Raw genomic sequence first — 18,318 nt, 5'->3', positions numbered from 1 at the left:
GATGGTTTCAAATGCAAAGGGATGCGACGGAGACAGAGGGTGCTTTTGTACGCAGTTGAGATCTTCGCTTGTTCTTGGGCCAAAGTTCTTGCTATTTTGAGAGCTGGATTCAACTCTAAATGTTTCTATTCGATGTAAAAGAAAGCATGACTTCTATTTCGAAAGAACGGCAGGGTCAGAAATCTGAAGTAGAATTTGAGTTTGGTGAGGAAATATTTCCATCCAACCATTTTTTAGCACTTACATATGGATGATGGTGGGTGTCTATGGCGACTGTGGCACTCCACAGGCCCAGAGGGATGACTAAGTAATGGATTCCTTACATCCATTTGGGTTGCGCAAGCCCTCTTGAAACACCAACATAATGGGCTGATTACAGCAACCCAACATTCCCATGGTGGGGACTTGCAAGTCTGTTTATATTTTCATGGGAGTGGAGGATAGTGGGCGCTTTCAGAGCCACTCTGCTGTGAGCTCAGCACACTGCTTGGAGTCTGGAGTCAGAGTTCAGCATTGACTGCACATTCACAAGACTCGCATGACTTGAATACAATGTTTTTTTTTGCATTCTTCCTGGACAGCTTATCCATGGCATTAGCATTCCTGGTGGTGACATCTGATTTGTTTTAATGCTGAAACAGTACTATGACACAGAGTGCAGAACGAAATAAACAAGACAGTGATACTGGTAGTACCTCCATTTCAATTTACAGTCCTTAAATATCACAGTCCTACAAATAGTCACTCTGAACCTTTCAGCAAGTTTAAGCTTCGCAGTGTCATACACTCGGACTCCAGTGATCCAACAATTCACTTGAAACAAACATGAAGATCAAGATGGCAAAAGTCAGCTTCCTCAGAAATTGTCTTGACTTTATTCTTCCCTCCTTTGTTCTCTATTTCTACCTGTACAAGAGTAAGGCATTCGTAAGCAGAGCTAGGCTGCTATGTCAAACTAGTCGCAGATGAATAAACACATCACTTCTGTGCAAAGATTATTTTTCATGGAGACATTTAGGAATTACATATGCCTAGAGTACACCTTAATAAATGAGTATGGGTCATCATCACCTCAGGATTGGCCTGGGTGAGCTCAGACAAACCTGTTAACAATATGCTCTGCAGGCCTGTCTGGAAAAGGTCCCATCAGCACTCGTTTCCAAACTTCCCGTTTTACGACTACTAGGGGCGTAACCAGCAATGGTTACTTAAATTCAGTGCATTAAACTCTTACCAAATCATTCCAGAGCTACAGCTACATTTTCCTTTCAAACCAAGGTTTTAAATCCAGTTGTTTACAGTTTCAAAGAACTTACACCTTCCTAGGTGTTTTTGCTGATTTGGAAACGGATGCCAATGGGATCTTTTACAGATGAACCTGCAGAGCAAGTTCAAATTCGCCAACAGCTTTTTTAAACTCCCGGAAGAAGGCATGTAGCCGAAACGTGTCGGAGTTTTTAGAGGGTTAATATGACCAAGCCATAACAATAAAGGCTTTTAAAACTTTTTCAACCGAGAGTGCCTTGGAGTTTGTTTGTCGCCAACAGGTCAATCTGGATTCACCCTGGCTACCTCAGGTTTATGAAACTCCTTCCACAGATGAAGTAACTTACCTGCTCCAGACACATGGCCTACCAGTCCAGTTGCAGTGGGCGAATGTCTCAATTTGGCCTTCACCTAAACTTGACAGATATACTGTAGGAGTGGATATGTATTGTGCATCCATAATGCTGGCATCTGCAGTCAGGAATGAACAATAACAACTATGGGTATATCCTTCTTAAATGGAGGTAGTATTCAAAACCTAATGGAAACTAATGGCTGCCTGAGGCCGGAGCTGAAATAGAAGGTTCCTACCCAAAGTGCAATGGTGTATGATTTTGTATGTGTCCCAGCAGTAAGACCATGATTCTTTTTTTTTTTTTTAAATCCCCGCTTATTTGTTATAGTCATTTATTCAACATTTCACTTCTCCTATTTTAAAACAAGTCCAGTATTTCACTAGGTTTAGGTACAGTCCATAAGAGAGCAGTTGGGTTGCGGGGTATGGTTTTGCTTTTCACTTTAGATGTAGGACAAAGAGTTGGGTAGCCTTCAGTGCTGTTGCTTCAAAGTATCTGGAGATTTGATTGGTTGTAACGGCACCTGATTCCTCTTCTCCTCAATCCACACTTCCATCTGCGTCATCTCCTAGATCACCATCCATTAGCAAGGCGGCGTACTTACTGGCTGAGCTGAATTTCTGCATAAACAGAAGAGAGAGAAAGTTCATGTAGAGTAGCACAGATATTCTGGCTCTTGCTCAGACACTATGGGTTAAGAGTTGGGGAGATTACTCAAAAACATTTTTTTTTTTCAGAGTAGCTCCTGTGGTTGTTGGTTTACAACAGTTATTTCCACATTAAAGTGACCTTTTCTTCCATGGCCAAACACCAGAGTTATTTCTAAACTTTCTCAAATTCTAAGCGACAGGGTGGTGACTTCAGTTTTGTTTTCATCATGATTATTTCTGGTCGTCTTTGCAGTTACTTTTCTCTCACACTTCTGAAACAAATCGTGTTAAACACAATCAATTGCAATGGAGAGCACAAACAAATTATTAGACAAAAGGTCGCAGACGTCATCTCAACCTACCCTCTACCATGCAGGACATTTGCAGCAAAGAGCTGATGAAAAGATACCTATAGTTAAAATTGATTTGTTTACAAATTTACAATTTATAGGTGTATTTGAGGGGTGAAAGTAAAGCAAATGTGCAGTACTAGGGGAGAAATATCCCACACCCACTTTACCCAGTAAACATCCTGAGGCTGTTCATCATCAGTGCATGAAACCCACTGGGGCTTATTACATTGTTGTTGAATGAATTTCTATTTTTTTTTTTTTTTACCATTACATCACAGAATTCATTTAGTTCTACTAGAACCAGAACCTGTCATGGGAAATTCTGACGAAAACGATCAGATGGTGGCAAGGGTTGAAATGGAAAGGAAAACACATGTTTCAGCTCAACATTCACAGATGTGAATAGAAGCTGCACTGTTCTGGTCAAAAGAGGGACTGATTACGTGATAACAACCATATGTAAAATTAATTCACACTCGGCAAACAACACCCGTAGCTTCTGCCTCTTGTGTGTTTTCATAATTTTATGCCATTCTAAAATAAAGCAACAATGTCAAATAAATTTATAAATCATGCTAACTACTAAAACATATTTTCTGAGTTACATACATATATGCAAATTAGGAATCAAGAACAATGTAATTGCAGTGGAGGTTACTCAGTAAAATGACGAAAGTTTATGCATTTTGAAGACTCCCTTAGCCTTTTGCTAAAGTGTTACTCAAGAAAGTGCTGCAGCACCCTGATCTTTTTGGTGATATTAAAATAGACCACCAGCACCAAAACAACCTGTGCTAGAGGTGGGGCTGGGTGGCGCACCCCCACCCTTAAACATCACCTAAGGGATGAGTGGGAGGATCTGTTTCTTGAAATTACTAAAACGTTATTTTGGGAGCAAATGGACAAACCAACGTAACCATTCATCTCAAAGGGCTGTCAGGTTTGTACAATGTACAAAAAAGATCCCATATAAGAACGAGCATAGGCATTTAAAAGGGACCTTATCCAAATGACAAGATATGGCATAATATTCAAACCTTCCAAAAAAAGAAAGAAAAAAGATGTAACAGAAATCAGTGATTTCTGACTAAGTACTTTTTCTATAAAGCATTCAACCACTAATCAGTAACCACTGCTCATGGCTGAGGTCATGTCTACAAAACACACTGTTAGAACTTCACTAACAAACATAATAGCAGTGAAGTAGGGTGATGGGTTGTTGACACCAGACCTTTCTCAATTGAGAGTGGGTCTGGAAAAGGTCCTCACAACTTCCAGCAGGGGCATAGCTAGCAGTGAAACTATACTTCAATTGGTGCATTATACTCTTACCAAATCGTTTCAGAAATGTGCATGTAGCAAAGTTGTAAACAACAGTTTTAAACACAGTTGTTGAACCAATTCCAAAGAAATACACAAAAAAAACAATGAAAAAGAAATACCATGTTTTAGGGGCATTGGAAATGGGCTTCAATGACAATGACCTGCGGAGCAAATCCAAAATTTGCCAGAGGTTCCTTTGGGTATTCCTAGGCTAGTGCTGGTTTGACTGTTTTCAGGCCCATTACTTTACTAGAACATAGTAAATAGCATAGCATACTGCCCATCTGTCAGGAAGTATTATTCATTCCAACAGGACAGAATAATCTATGGCAAAATGACAATCTAGGTCATTTCAGACAGGTATTATTCACATGGTTTGAGTGGGTACACTTTAAAAAGATGACTCACCATCACTCAACAAGTTCTGGTTCTACATCACATCCTGAACACATGCTAGACCAGGGGTTCTCAATGTTTTTGGTTCCGCTTATAACCATAACCAGAGAGTGAAGTTGAGGCTGGGTCCACTATCCCATGTTTTTTGGCAGATGTGTAATTTGGTCTTTTGTTAGTTTTGGATTTGGCATCACATGACAACATGGACTGACTCAAACATTTCTACACATTCATCAGCTAGCTGGCTAACACATAAGCTACAGTAAGCTAAGCAGCAGTAGGAATGGTTCTTCATGACCTGAGTGAAGTTAATGTGGGTAGGGCCAAATATAGACACAATTTGCTTGTTTTATGGGTGAAAAGGGCATCATCTTTTTAAAATGTTAACTTTATAATTTCAAGCAAATTATCTCGTGGACCCCTTGGCTTTGGGTCCACGAGATAATCATGGGTTAGAATTACGGACAGCACCTTTAAACACATCCTTGCTGAGTAAATTGCGTACATCAAGCAGGAATTACAACAAAAATCTCCTCTACCTACCTCTACTCGGTGTTGAGTATAGTCATACTTCACAAAGCATCTCACAACATAACAATAAGCAATAATCAATATTGTGTTTTAAGGCTTTAAAGGTTAATAATATTAATTCAGAATAACCAAATAAATTACTTTCACTATCAATACTTGGCACTGAGGAGTTTTAAATTACATTCTATTCTATACTTTTGATATACTTTACACAATATCACCTTACCAGTCATGACTAAAAAGAACAGTGCCGTGAGCTCTGTGCTCTGGAGCTCCCAAATCCCTACACCGACACACCTGCCTTGTGCCTTGTGAAAAGCATGATTCACACAGCAACCTCTGCTGGGGTGTTAGTGGTGGTATGGTTTGGGAGAGGGGACACAACCAGAGAGAGAGAGACACTCACAGGGCAGGGAGGTTCCTCATATCTCTTTGGCTCTGGTGCGGGTCTGAGATCACACTCTCTTCTGCCGTCCTTTCTACAAGCAACGTACAATACAGTCAAAGAGCAGAGACCTGGAACTGTGTCACACACACAAACCACACCAGCACACACGGATGCACCACACACTCCATACTTCAGTGTTCCATCTTGCTTTCATAGCTCAAATAACTAATTTGCTTCCAATTAAGTTATATTAAGTAACTGACAGTCCGGTTTAGTGCATTGTCCATGGTTTGGTAATTAAAAAAATGTTGTGGTTGGCTTTTCAGATTATTCAGAGCCAATCATTTTCAAGCTTGTCTCAACACTGGCAAAGTGTTGTTACTTGGTCTTAACCTTCTAGCTGTCTACGCTCAGACACAGATCTCTTACATGCTGTAGAAGCATCCACTGTGAAGGCTGTTCATTAATGACTGAACATGTGTGCTAGGCTTGGCCTTCAAACAAATAAAAGCATGTACAGTATACATAATTGAGTATCTTTAACATAAACAGAACAACTGGCGTGAACTAAACCAGCACAGGCTCTCAATTTGTTGGAGAATGCTGGCAGTGCAAGCAGCTGAATTAGACCGGGCGGACAGCAACCTTGGCAGAAAAAAAAGCTGCACAGCACACCAGAAAGCACTAGGAAGTACCATCTTTGCTATGATTAATCATCGGCACAGCAACTGATTCTTAACAATGCGCTGCTTGGACACAAGACAGGGAAACAGAGGTGGGGACAGAATGCAGGCATGAAAAGGAAGGAAAATCATCAGCGCCTCAGTTGTTCTAAGCCACACTAACCACTGAGAGAGAAGGCATGGAACCAGAGAGGTAACATGCTGATGATTTAAACAAACACACACAGGAGAAGCAGGAGCAGGTGAGACATAAACCAACCCTGGCAACCGCTGAACCGGATTCAGGGTGAGGTTGGCAAGTACATGTAAGCACACCGCATGAAAATTAGTTTTACGATCTTCATGGGAGCTTATGCAAACACACACACACACGCACGCACACGCACACACACACGCACACGCACACGCACACGCACACGCACACTAGGCTCTAGAGTAGTCTAATAAAAAAAGGTCCCACAAGTCCACCCATCTCTAGTGCATATCAAATGTCACAAATGGTTTTAACTGAAAATCTAATCTGGCAGAACAACATCAGAGCTGGCTGACACGCAGTGCCTGTGGGGAGATGGGCGGAGCCGAAAGAACCCTGCGCCCTGTTTGGTGCCCTAGATGGCCACCAGGGGCGCCACTGATTGGCTGACCTGTCCGCTTCCTTCCGCCGGTCTCGGCTGGCTGCCTCTCCGCGGCCCCTGCCCGCCGCGGGGCCCGAGGCCCCTCCCCTCCCTCTCATTGGACCCCGCTCCCGGCGCACGCCGTCGGCCTTGTTCTCATCTAGAAAGGAGAGGCCAACGTTGAGCTGGCGGCAGGCAACGCTATAGAGGGAGGGTGGGGGGGGGGAGCTGCTGGAGGCCCAGAGTCAGGCTCAGGAGAGGTCATGTCATGTGACCTCTGACCCTGCTCATCCTCCCATGACCTTTTAGTGGCTAGAGCTCTGACTACACACACACACAGCACCAAAACACGCCCTGATGCCAGTCCCCACTGAGAACTGAGACTGAGCAGTGTTGTGGTTCAGAAACAGCAGCTTTTGTGAGGACGGGATAATGAGGGGACACACTGGAGCAAGTGAGGAGATTTTGGTTATATAATGAGGCCAAAAGAGATAACAAGTGGCCTGCCGAAGCCTTCTTCTTACCTTTACCTCTTTGGGGATCTTTATCATCAGTTGAGCTTGGAGAGCTGGGGACAAAAATGAAGTGTTACAAATGTGCTCTTATACATCAGGGTCTTTTCACCAATAAAGCTCAGTCCTACAGTATATGTGTATGGATACAACTTTAAAATGCCTTCTGAAGATAGTTGTCCAGTGCAATGGAGCTGAAATGAAATATGCTCAATGGAATATGATGGCTGATTTTGTGGTGGTTTATGAAGACAACAAGTGAGTACCTGGTATCTGGGTACACGGACATAAGACATCTCTAAAAAGGGCCCCTAACAAAGGGTCTTTCATTATTAAAGGACATATTTTACTCATTAACAAAAATAACAAAATAATGAAGCACCACAAGATACTTTTCAACCCTCTCTGAAGCGACCTGTTCAGAGTGGCCTGTTTGTGTGCCTGTTTCCTTACAAACACGAGTATCTTACTTCATGGCTTTGATTTGATGTTGCTAACAGGTCCCAAGTTTATGGGAAAATAGCAAACTTTCGCATTTTAAGTCTGCAGTCTAGATTGGTCAAAATGGGATGGAGTTATTCAACAGACGTTACGTCACTTTAGCCGGCGAATCTGAACTACTCTGAATCACGTTTTCAGACTTGCGGAGCAAAAGACAAATGGTTGGTTTGCATCATCTTCATATTTTTGTGCTGGTAGCAAGTATTTGGGAACATGTAACATTTTCATAATATGTCCCCTTTAAAACAACAATTATAAACAGTTCATGCTGCACAAAAGCCTTTGTTGAATTGTCCCCAGAGAACACAAAGCAGCAACTATTTTACTTAAACTAAGTGAGTCATGACAGTGTACTAAGTGGTCATGTATCATTAAGGAAAGTCATAACAACTCTGAAAGATTTGCACTAGTACTACAACTTTAGTGTTTCTGGCTCAATACCAACCAAGTCTATGGGACAAGAGGCTGGCTCTGCGGACACACAATGCAATAGCCTTTTCACATGTCCCAGGACCTAGAGGCTAACTTGCACATCCGTATTTAGAAAGCATATGATCATTGAAATGTTATGATGATATTATGGCTTAAATGCACTGCTGAAGGAAATAGAGGTGAACAGGTTTACTTCTTCACTGACAAGCAGTCCTTACTTATACTCATACTTATACTTAAGTCAATGTTAGGTGTTTAATAGTGTTTATTAACTTTAGTGCTACTTCAGGGGAAAGAGACTGCCTAGCCAACTGTCCTAATCTCAACAAGTAGAGTTACAAGGTGTCACAGGACTGGGAGAAAAATGCTGGGAGGAAAATGTATATGCACTGCAATACTTTAGGCAAAACAATTATGCTAGATCAATAAATGTGATTTGACGTAAAAAGTTAGAGAGAACCTAGGCACACATCCAAATTTTTTTTTAAATGCCTTTATTCAATGGGCAAGTCATGCTTCAAAAGTGGTCTTTTAAGCATGACTTGCAAATAAAATAAAGGCATTTTAACCTTCTCATAGGATGAGTGCCTAGGTTCTCTCTAACTTTTTACACTTGATCAAGCCCTCAACCTAAGAGCACCATCAACAACAACAACAAAAGATATATGGTTCCAGGCAGCACTCCCAACTCGACTTTATTACTAAATGTGATTGGACTTTTATAAGGATCTGTGCTGAGCGAGTTCTGACTGGTGTGTGGCCGTCTGGTGTTCTGTGGGGCGGCGTGTGCGACCTCTGACCTGCTGGGTTTGGGGGGGTTGGCGCTGCTGGGGGATGTGGAGGGCCGGGCGTCTGCGTCGCTGGAGCTCAGGGCGCTCCGCTTGGCCCAGGCGTTCTCCTTGGGTGGCGGGGCCGGCACCACCTTGAGTGGCAGCGCTTCCTGTTTGGGGGACGGGGCTTGGCTACTAGGTGAGGGAGGCTCTTCGTCGCGCCCGCTAAACACCTCGTTTTCCACCGAGCGCTCGCTTTCTCTGCGCCGAGAACCTGCAGAGGTCGCAGTATGATGTTATTGTTCTCATGCACGTTCAATAGATTTTCACTGAAAACTGGACATAAAATGAACCAGCACGGAAATAACATTTATCAAACGGGACCAAGTATACAGATACGGTTTGGACAGATTCACAGGAAATTCTTTGGAACAAATTGAGGAGTAACCAGCACGTGCAAAAGAATGCACTGAGGCCAGGAGGTGTCATTGCAAAATTTGTTTTGTTCATCAAGAGAGTGTGTGCTCATTTTTACTAAATTGTGCGCTCATTGCTATGACACCTCTGGGGTTTTGGAAAAATGTGTAAAAACATGAAAAAGTGATGCAATGAGGGGTGGGTGCAATCAGCTCATCAGCAATCAGCAATTTTCTTGTGACAACTGGGCTGCAAATCTGATCAGCATAACAGGGGCGCCCACTAAAGGAACTCTAGGTCAACCAGCTGGACAGTTGAGTGCACAAGGTTGTGACCTCTTACCTCGGCCGGTCATGCTGCCTGATTGTGAAGACTCACTTCCTGTCCTGGAGCGCTCGAGTTGGTCCTCGCTGCGCCAGCTGGGATGCCTGGAGGAATTAAGAGCTCATTTATGGCACAGACCCAAAGGACTGACCACAATAAACATAAAGGACCATTACAGACCATAAAGCTCCTTTGAAAACAAGTCTCGCTATTCAGTTACGCTAACGTGTCTTAAAGTAGGTGCCCTGCAGTAGGCAGGACCACTGGGAGGGGCCTCGGTGCGAGGCGTCTCCTCCCTGGCTCTCACCTCTCTCTGGGTCGGCGCTCAGGCCCTTTGACCTTCTCCTCGTCCAGCTGCCTCTGCAGCCTCTCCTGCTCCTTCTTCAGCCGCTCCTCCACCTCGCGCTCCTTGGCCGCGGTGTCCACGGGCTTGGCCCCGCCGAAGATGGAGGCGGCCCGCCCCGACGGAGCGGAGGAGGTGTCGCCTGGTTCGCTCTCTTTTGGTACGCTGCGGGGCTTCAGGTTGAGTTTGGGTCTTTGGAGAGGACCTGCGCGGAGACACGGGTGGATCCCGTACACAAGAGTCAAACGACAGCTGCTCTACACAACTTTCATAGAGCAAATTTAGACATCTAATGGAATGTTGCATACCAAGAAAAATATGGAAGCACTTAATGTTAATTAAAAAAAAAAAAAAGCCTGAACTACTGAGAGTCTGGAAGCTTCCACCAGTGAGACCATATACAACTATAAAAAATGGCAAAATTGTTCTCACCTCGATCCTCACGCCTCTCATCCCGTCTCTCAAATCTGTCCTCCCGGTCACCATAACGATCACGGTCACCATAACGATCACGGTCTCCATAGCGATCACCACCACCACCACTCCTATATTCATCCCGCCTGTCGTCATAGTCACGTCGGAAACCGCTGCCAAATGGTCTGCGTCCACCACTGCGCGAGTCATAGCCTTTAAACACCATAAAGGGAGAGGAGCTCAATACGATACACAGATGCCTGGTGACACTTTGATGAAGACAGACATCAGAGGAACGTTCAAATTCAAGAAACAGTGGCAAACATGTTTTCTTTAAACAGTTAAATTGGTGTTAACATTCCATTCTAACAGTAATTGCGTTGTTGCCTTCGTCAAACTCATGTCCAGTTCCACTGTATGTTCGCGGAGCACTACCTCCTCAGACTGTTTGCGATTGTTAGCAAACGTTCGGCAAAAACTCCAAGGCCAATGGAAAACTGTGTGCAAGCGTTCGCAAACGTTTGGCTACGTTCGTGAACTTGAACGCACCTCAAGTCTAACAACAACTGGATAAAAGTCTGAATGCAAGTCATACCTTTGTCGTAGTCTCTGCGGTCACGTTCATCGTAGCGGTCCCGATATCGCTCTCTTCCGCCGTCATAGCGATCAGCGTCTCGCCGCGACCCATCTCGGAATCGATCCGACTCGAATCGGGACCCTGTGTCGCGGGAGCCTGCAGGGGACCAGGTGGTGCTACTGTGAGTGTCTGAGCATGTGCGAGAGCCGAGTTCCTGACAGTGTGCTGCCTGCAGGTGTACTTACGCTCTCCGCCCCCGCCCCCGCCCCCGTCGTCCCTCCACGGGCCGTTGTCTGTGTCGGAGCTGGGCCTGGCTCGCCAGTCGGTGTCGGTCTTGTCTGGTCCTCCATCTCCGCCCCTGTTGCGATCACGTCCAGACATGGAGCGATCATCTCGCTCTGGGGTGTGCAAATCACACGGCACACATGGATTAGCATGGAGTGGCATGATGGGACTGCAAGTTCTTCAGCGCAAATAAAGGATTTAAATGTGCCAAGTGTTTGTCCAAGTCAAGGCAAGTCACATTTATTTATATAGCACTTTTAACACGATACGCACCTTTCTCATTGGACTGATCTGCAATGTCCACTCTGATTCTCCGGTTGCCCAAGTTCTGATAAGTCAGAGGAGATAAATAAAGGAACACATGGGGAATTGACCAACACAATATTTACAGTTCACTTTTTCCCAGAGGTTTCAAAGCATATCAAATGTGCCACCTAGTGGTAATGAATTAACAGTTATTGTTGTGAGTCCATTCCATTTTGTGCAAGTCTCACCTCAAGTTATGCAAAGACACCACCAAAAGACACCAGTTAGCTTGTGTGCAAGTTTATCATATTACCAATAAGGCTCTGGGTGACATTTTCAAGGTTCTGAATGGCTTTTAGGTAAATGGCTGGCTAGTTTTAGATCAAAACTCTAATCAAACTCTAAAACTCAATGTTGGTTACTATATTTTCTCGACAACAAAAAACTTACTTACACATGGGATTTGCTTCTGGACATGCTGATAAGTTAGGCTAATATGTAGCCAGACCTACACAGCCCTAACTCTACCGGACGGCAACCTGTTAACGGTATCAGCAAATCACACGATATTTGAGCTACATCTGCAAGTTGTTATTCCTAATAAAGCATTGTTTAGTGCAGCTAAATTAAGAAGTGAGGACATATAGCTAAATCAGTTTATATAACCCCAAGATTGTCATGTTTAAACTGGCAACAAAGACCACGCAAACAGCAAAGGCTACTGTATAACAAAGGACAATTTGACTTTGAAAAAATAATTGAAAATGAACTATTCAAGTTATAAAACAATTATTGATATCGATGAATACATGTTTTCTTCTCTCTGACACATTTTAAAATGCTTAGATATCTGATAAAAACTAAAAATGCAATCTTTAGGAGAAGACGGGTGGTGATTTAGGAGATGGCTGGTCTGACCTCCTCGTTCAGGCTGAGGGCGCGCAGTAGAGAGTCCACATCGTCAAACTCTGCATAGCCAAAGCCCTTCAGCCGCTCTGGGTTACTGGGTTCTCTAGGGAGACGCACTGCACTGATCTGGACAGGAAGACAGGCCACAAGACAGGGTAAGAGTAATGACCTCACACACACACAGGCAGACACCAAGGACAGGGGGGAGAGAGTGGATGTAAGACATTAAAGAAAAATAACAAAAAAAACAATGGGAAAATCCTAGAAAACATTTGACACACACAAAAAAACTGCCTATGACCTGTGTTTCAGGATATACACTAAGCCCCCTGAGCTCCTGTCTCACAGTACCACTCAGTGCCTCAGGAGGTGCTAGTGACTCAATGTACTGAAGACAGCAACGTGACACAAAGCAAGGATGCAATTACTGCCATTATTAAGCCCACATAAGCAGGAACAGTGTTTTTAAAAGCTAAAAGTGTTAATTTATGGGGAAATGGAATGTTGCCTTTTTCAAGCTACAGCACCTGTCCATGAGACTGGGTCTGTTAGTAAACTGTTCGTGAAAACGTGCTGGACTGAATTTACCAATGGAACCAAGTAACCTGTGGGTATTCCCTGTGGGTATTCCAAGTAGGTGGTGTAGTGTCAATCTCTAGTTAAATTAACTGAGAGCAAGTCGTAAACCTCAAAATAAAAGACCCCTCATGGGTTTAACAGAAGAACCCTGTGGCTTCATTCTCCTAGAAATCCCTGTCTGGGTCTGTTTACCTTGACTAAACCCTTAAGACATTTATGCTACCTGCTCCTCCACCACCTTGGTCCCTAGACTGCTTGGGTCGGGAAGTAGGAAACCATTTCCTGTATATGGCCCCTTTATCACCCCTAAGCGCTCAACATACATAATAGACCTCTCTCTGTGTTGACATTAAGACTATTTGCCAAACATAAGTACATAACTTCCATCACGTCTTGTCTTACAATGTGTTGTATTCATAAAATAACTGTCAGAATAAATACCAGACCAGAGCTAGAGATATTGCAATAGCCTGTTTTAGAACTAGCTATTTAAAATACATATTACCCAATGTATTGTAGGTAACAAGAAATACCTACAGGCAACTGAATGAAGGAACTGTACCTTATTTCTTCATAACAAAAATACACAATTGGCCAAGAATTACACACGTGAAAAGTGTGTCCCTTTACGCCAGCTCCCCCCCACCAGGACGCCCAGCTTCACTCACACTGAGACCACGGAAGAAGTCCTTGATGGAGTCCTCAGTGACGTCATAGGGCAGATTGCCCAGAAAGGCGGTGTAGGGGGGGCTTCGAGGCAGACGTGAGCGGTCGATGTTGGGCTCCCGGGCAGCCCGCGGCGCTGTGGGCAGGATGGAACGGTCGATGGGCGGTGCCCGGTACACATCATCCTCTGTGTGCCAGGAGGTGGACACTGCAGGGAAGAATATAACGAGGGCAGGGTATTTTAGCTTTCTCTGTTACACACTCTCTTATAAGGGGGTTGCTGTTTACAAGGCAGAGAAACTACCTTTAAACTGCCTTCTAAACCTATGGAGATCAAGTTCAATGAGATAAACTCCAATTTAAATGAGAACCCTAACCCCAGATAAGATTTTTGAGCAGTACAATTTGAGCCCCAATAGGATTCCCTCGTTACTTCATCCATTTGGCTGATACAGTACTTTTTATCAAAAGTGACTTACATACTGTAGGCCAATTGATAGTACAGGGCCATCTTCCACGGAGGAACTAAGGGGCAAGGGGCACAGCAGAGCCGGCAATCAAACCCACAAGACTTTGAAAATCCTATGACCTATGTCACCAAAGCAAGCAGGAAAGGTTTGGGATTTTAACATGCAAATAAAGCATTCTGGTGTACTCTGAAAAGATCATAAAGGCCAAACCAATGGTTGAAAACATTGCATTTTTCAATTGATAAGACAATTTTGTACATGAAATGTAACTATATTTCACTGTATTATCAATATGTAGCTTCATTGCCTTTCAATTTTAAAACAGCTTGCCATGGACACACACAATCTGCCAGGTCATGGAGCAACAGCAAGTTAAGTATCCTAATACAACGCTCTCTCTGCTCAAATTTATCCAGTGTGTTCCCAAATGCTTAATTAAATGGTATGTGTTTTCCCCTTCTCCTGTCAGAGCAGATTAATTAACAATAACGTGCAGTGATGATTCTGTAGCCATTGCAGTCTTGTACCGTAATTTCCCGACTATTAGCCGCAGTTTATACATTGATTTTGCAAAATTTCTTCAGCTATGAGGTTAATACAGGGGGGCAGTTAATATGGCGTTAATATGGTTTTGTTTCTTTTAACTGGCATAAAACACTGTCTTGCGGCTTATATGCGGGAAATTACTGTAACAATAGAAAGCTGCACCAAGTAGAGTTTACAGTTTCGGGGAACAGGTGAGTGTCACACACTGTAGTGCCACGCTCCTGGGAAATGTAGTTTACTTAATTAGCCCCGGAGGGCATGTGGAACCTGATTTGGAGATGACAGAACAGAGTACAAGCAACTTCAATCTGCCAAAACGCAAGAAGAAGTGCAGGTATGCTTAAGCGTAAAAGGTGAGTACCGGCCCACTTTGAGCACTGCTCCAAAGCGCTCCATTTCTTTTTATTCTTACAGGGGAGCTACACCAGACGTACTTAACATGGGGATAATAAACCACAAGCAGTTGGAAGTGTGCAGAGTGAGGATTTGTGAATCTTTCTTTCATAACAATGATAATAAACTCTTTCCGTCCTCAAATTACACAGCAATATTTTCATACTTTACGTTTCAGGTGGGATTTGTTTCTATTAAAAGAGACTTCTTGAGACAGGGGAAGAGACAGTAAATGTGGTAGGGCTGGGTAACTCACCATCTCCCTCCAGGTCATCGGTCTCATCTGCCCAGCTAGTGGGCTTCGTGGGAGGGTAGCTGGGAGGAGGGTTTCCTCCACTGTCCTCTGCCAGAAAGTCAGTCAGGGTAAGGGTCTTACCCTTCTTATTCTTCTTCTTAGCTGAAAAATGAGGGAATAAGGACTAAGACTCGGAAAACAAACAAACAGCTATCATATGACTCATTTCTTATGGGCTTCTGTTCATATGAATAAAAATGCCACACCCTCATAAGAAGTGGCCATTAAAGAATTATAAATTTGACTTAACTGCTCAGTTTAACCCAACAATGTGTGATGTAACTACTTCTGAGAAACATTCAACTGCATACAAATGAATGCAATCATGCAGTTTTCATCATCTCCCACAAAATACGCACTTATGTGACTTCAGTGAGAACATCACGCTTAGCAACCTCTTTTCTGTGCCTGGTTCATGAACACTGAAACACTGAAAGTAAGTGGTCTGTCTAGCATTGACCCACAGTTTATTTAAACACAAACACAGCTACAGGCCTGTAATTGCTGAACTCTTAAAGCTCTTTCTGTCCAGCCCTGATCAATAGCATCTAAAACAAGTGGGGCGGATGGAGCATGGGGTGTTTTGTTGCCTTGTTTTGACAACCTACGTTACAGAGGGATGTTGTTTTCTCTGCAAGCAGGGTGCTACACTGCAGCGACCCCAAATACCATTGTGGAAAAGTGTGCTGTCAGGGAATTCCACTGGTGCACCACTGAATCAAGTGTTTACAGCTCTGCCATGACCTCCCAAGCAAGCCACTGGGACAAAACCCAAAGCATGGCAAAACAACACAGTTGGAACAAACACCAATGGTTTACAGTCAAAAATCTATCAGTCTCTAACCTGAAGTCTGTAATGCATTACAGTACATTGACCATCACATCATCAATGTCTCACTCTTGTCAATCGCTCAATCCTCCAGGAAGCAGATCTGGCATTGTGCACCAAGAAAAATAATCATTAAGATTCTTTCACTTCTCTTTTCAATGACACTCATTAGGTGTGAATGTGAGAAAGCAAACTTGCATTTTTGGGACTGTTATCGGATGGTGCCACAATGCAACATTATATGTAAAACAAATCCACATCACTTTTGAGTCATACCCAATGTAATTTGACCAAAGAAAACGGTTTAGTTATGTTTTTAAAAAAATCACATCGATGTTGACCTTTCCTATCCTTCCAATAAAAAGGAAATGCATGCCCATGTACCACGGGACTGTCATGAGGCGAACTGCAAAAGACGCCCAAATGAAAACAAAGCAAGAGTCTGTTGAATCCTAAATGCAAGTATGCATGCAAAACAACACAGTTACTTTCTAACACGTAGAGATAGAATATCAGTCATTCAAAACAAACGAGTGACATCCTCGAGCCCCCTCCCTCCAGTGGTCCACGTGTGAAGTTTGTGTAGCCCCAACACAGAGCGCCCCTCCCTCGGCCTGTGCGCCTGCGCTTGGTAAACAAATTGAGAGTTTTCATGCGTGGCAACAATACCTATCCTGTACCTAGGGGTTACTTATGTTTGTTGACAGTGAGTCCATTCCAAATATTTAAATGTACTCCAAACAAAAGAGCAAGTTAAAATATGACACAGCGTGTCAGTTCGACTGAATTAACCATCGCTGAACAAAAACTTCCCGTGACAGGCTGCAGAAAACAAAATGACGGCTGGACTAGAGACACGGCATGACTTTTAAGCATTAACACTTGAGAAAAATGCAATTACACAGCATGTCATCTTGTCGTTCAAACAAAGAAGTCAACCAACTAGCAAATAGGGTACAATATATTTAGGTATCCTTGCTAGGGTGCATGCTAGCTAAAATATCGGGCCAGCTGGCTAGCTAGCCGCTGCTAGTCTTTACTGGTGCAGTTTCTACGCAGCGTCCTCACCAGAACAAACCTTTTTTGCAACTATCTTTTACAGTCATAACAAAACGCATGGCACTTAAAACTAGCTGAGTACAGCCCTTCACGACAGTAAAGTCCTGCTAAAACGTGTTTTGATAATAGCCATTTTAGGTAATAATTACGATACTGGTGCAAGAACAGACCACATAATCCTCACCTGACGCCGCCATGACGGAGAGCCTCTGCGTATGACATTCCCGGATGGAGGCGTCATCACCCCACTATCGGCGCACTACCTGATGCCTTGTTGAGCCGAGCTGTAGGCGCATTGTTCAAAGAGGACTTCTTTATCGATGATAATAGAAATTTTGCTGGACATAACTGCGCTTGTGTAGCCTACACAAGCTTCCTCTTAGTCAAATATTTCAAGAGTATGAGGTGGCTTATGGCAGAAGACACTCAGGTTCTTTGTGCTTTGCAACAGTGAATGGATGCAACTGACTTTTTCTTTTTTTTTACAATGAAATAATCAAGTAAGTTCATTAAGTAACTTAAATAAAGGTATACATTAAATAATACGATTTTGTTTACCAAAAGATGAGGAAAAGACACCTATTTTAGTCCTTGAGCCAGACCCCCTAATTTGGGAAAGATACAGTACCATCTTAGGCAAGGGTCTGGTCATAAAGAGGACCATTTAAAAATAAATCAGTTTAAACATCTCTATCTTTATATCTAAGGCATGGGTCTGGGGCTGCAAAGAGAACCATTTGAAAGAAATCAGTTTAAACATCTTTTTATAAACCTTGGGCATATGGTGAACTTGCCATAGGCCTATTGAATAGAATAGAATAGAATATATAGCCTACTTTTTTGATCCCGTGAGGGAAATTCAGTTCTCTGCATTTAACCCAATTTAACCAAATTAGTGAATACACAGCACACAGTGAACACACAGTGAGGTGAATCACACAACTCAGAGCAGTGAGCTGCCTGCACAACCAGCGGCACTCGGGGAGCAGTGAGGGGTTAGGTGCCTTGCTCAAGGGCCTGCCCAACCAGCGGCGCTCGGGGAGCAGTGAGGGGTTAGGTGCCTTGCTCAAGGGCCGTGGACTGGTCGGGGATCGAACCGGCAACCCTCAGGTTACAAGCCCGAAGCCCTAACCACTAACCAGTAGGCCATGGCTGCCCCAATTGCTGCACACTGTAGGCCCGCCACTGTCC

General features: G+C 43.5%; 1 protein-coding gene across 8 annotated transcripts; it reads right to left on the bottom strand.

Moving 5' to 3' along the window:
* Window positions 1-419: 419 nt before the first annotated feature.
* On the bottom strand, window positions 420-17,392 carry eif4ba (eukaryotic translation initiation factor 4Ba). Of its 8 annotated transcripts, XR_009939835.1 has the most exons (16): window positions 16,084-16,126; window positions 15,201-15,341; window positions 13,538-13,743; window positions 12,300-12,416; window positions 11,409-11,463; window positions 11,096-11,248; window positions 10,869-11,006; window positions 10,292-10,486; window positions 9,824-10,064; window positions 9,535-9,620; window positions 8,806-9,049; window positions 7,085-7,128; window positions 6,591-6,720; window positions 5,282-5,354; window positions 1,614-2,242; window positions 424-906 (listed from the first exon to the last, which is right to left on the bottom strand). XR_009939835.1 is itself a non-coding variant. In XM_062541132.1 (15 exons), the coding sequence occupies exons 1-15, from the start codon at window positions 16,109-16,111 to the stop codon at window positions 2,162-2,164; spliced, it is 1,932 nt and encodes a 643-aa protein (XP_062397116.1). In that variant the 5' UTR covers window positions 16,112-16,126; the 3' UTR covers window positions 422-2,161. The 8 variants fall into 8 exon arrangements, 7 of the variants coding, with proteins under 7 accessions (XP_062397120.1, XP_062397121.1, XP_062397123.1 ...); XM_062541132.1 differs by having other exon boundaries at window positions 422-2,242; XM_062541134.1 differs by having other exon boundaries at window positions 422-2,242; window positions 7,091-7,128.
* Between the last annotated feature and the right edge of the window lie 926 nt (window positions 17,393-18,318).

This window comes from Sardina pilchardus, chromosome 7 (genome assembly GCF_963854185.1).
Source record: "Sardina pilchardus chromosome 7, fSarPil1.1, whole genome shotgun sequence".
In the NCBI taxonomy this organism is placed as follows: Eukaryota; Metazoa; Chordata; class Actinopteri; order Clupeiformes; family Clupeidae; genus Sardina; species Sardina pilchardus.
This window is presented reverse-complemented; position numbering and strand designations above follow the sequence as displayed.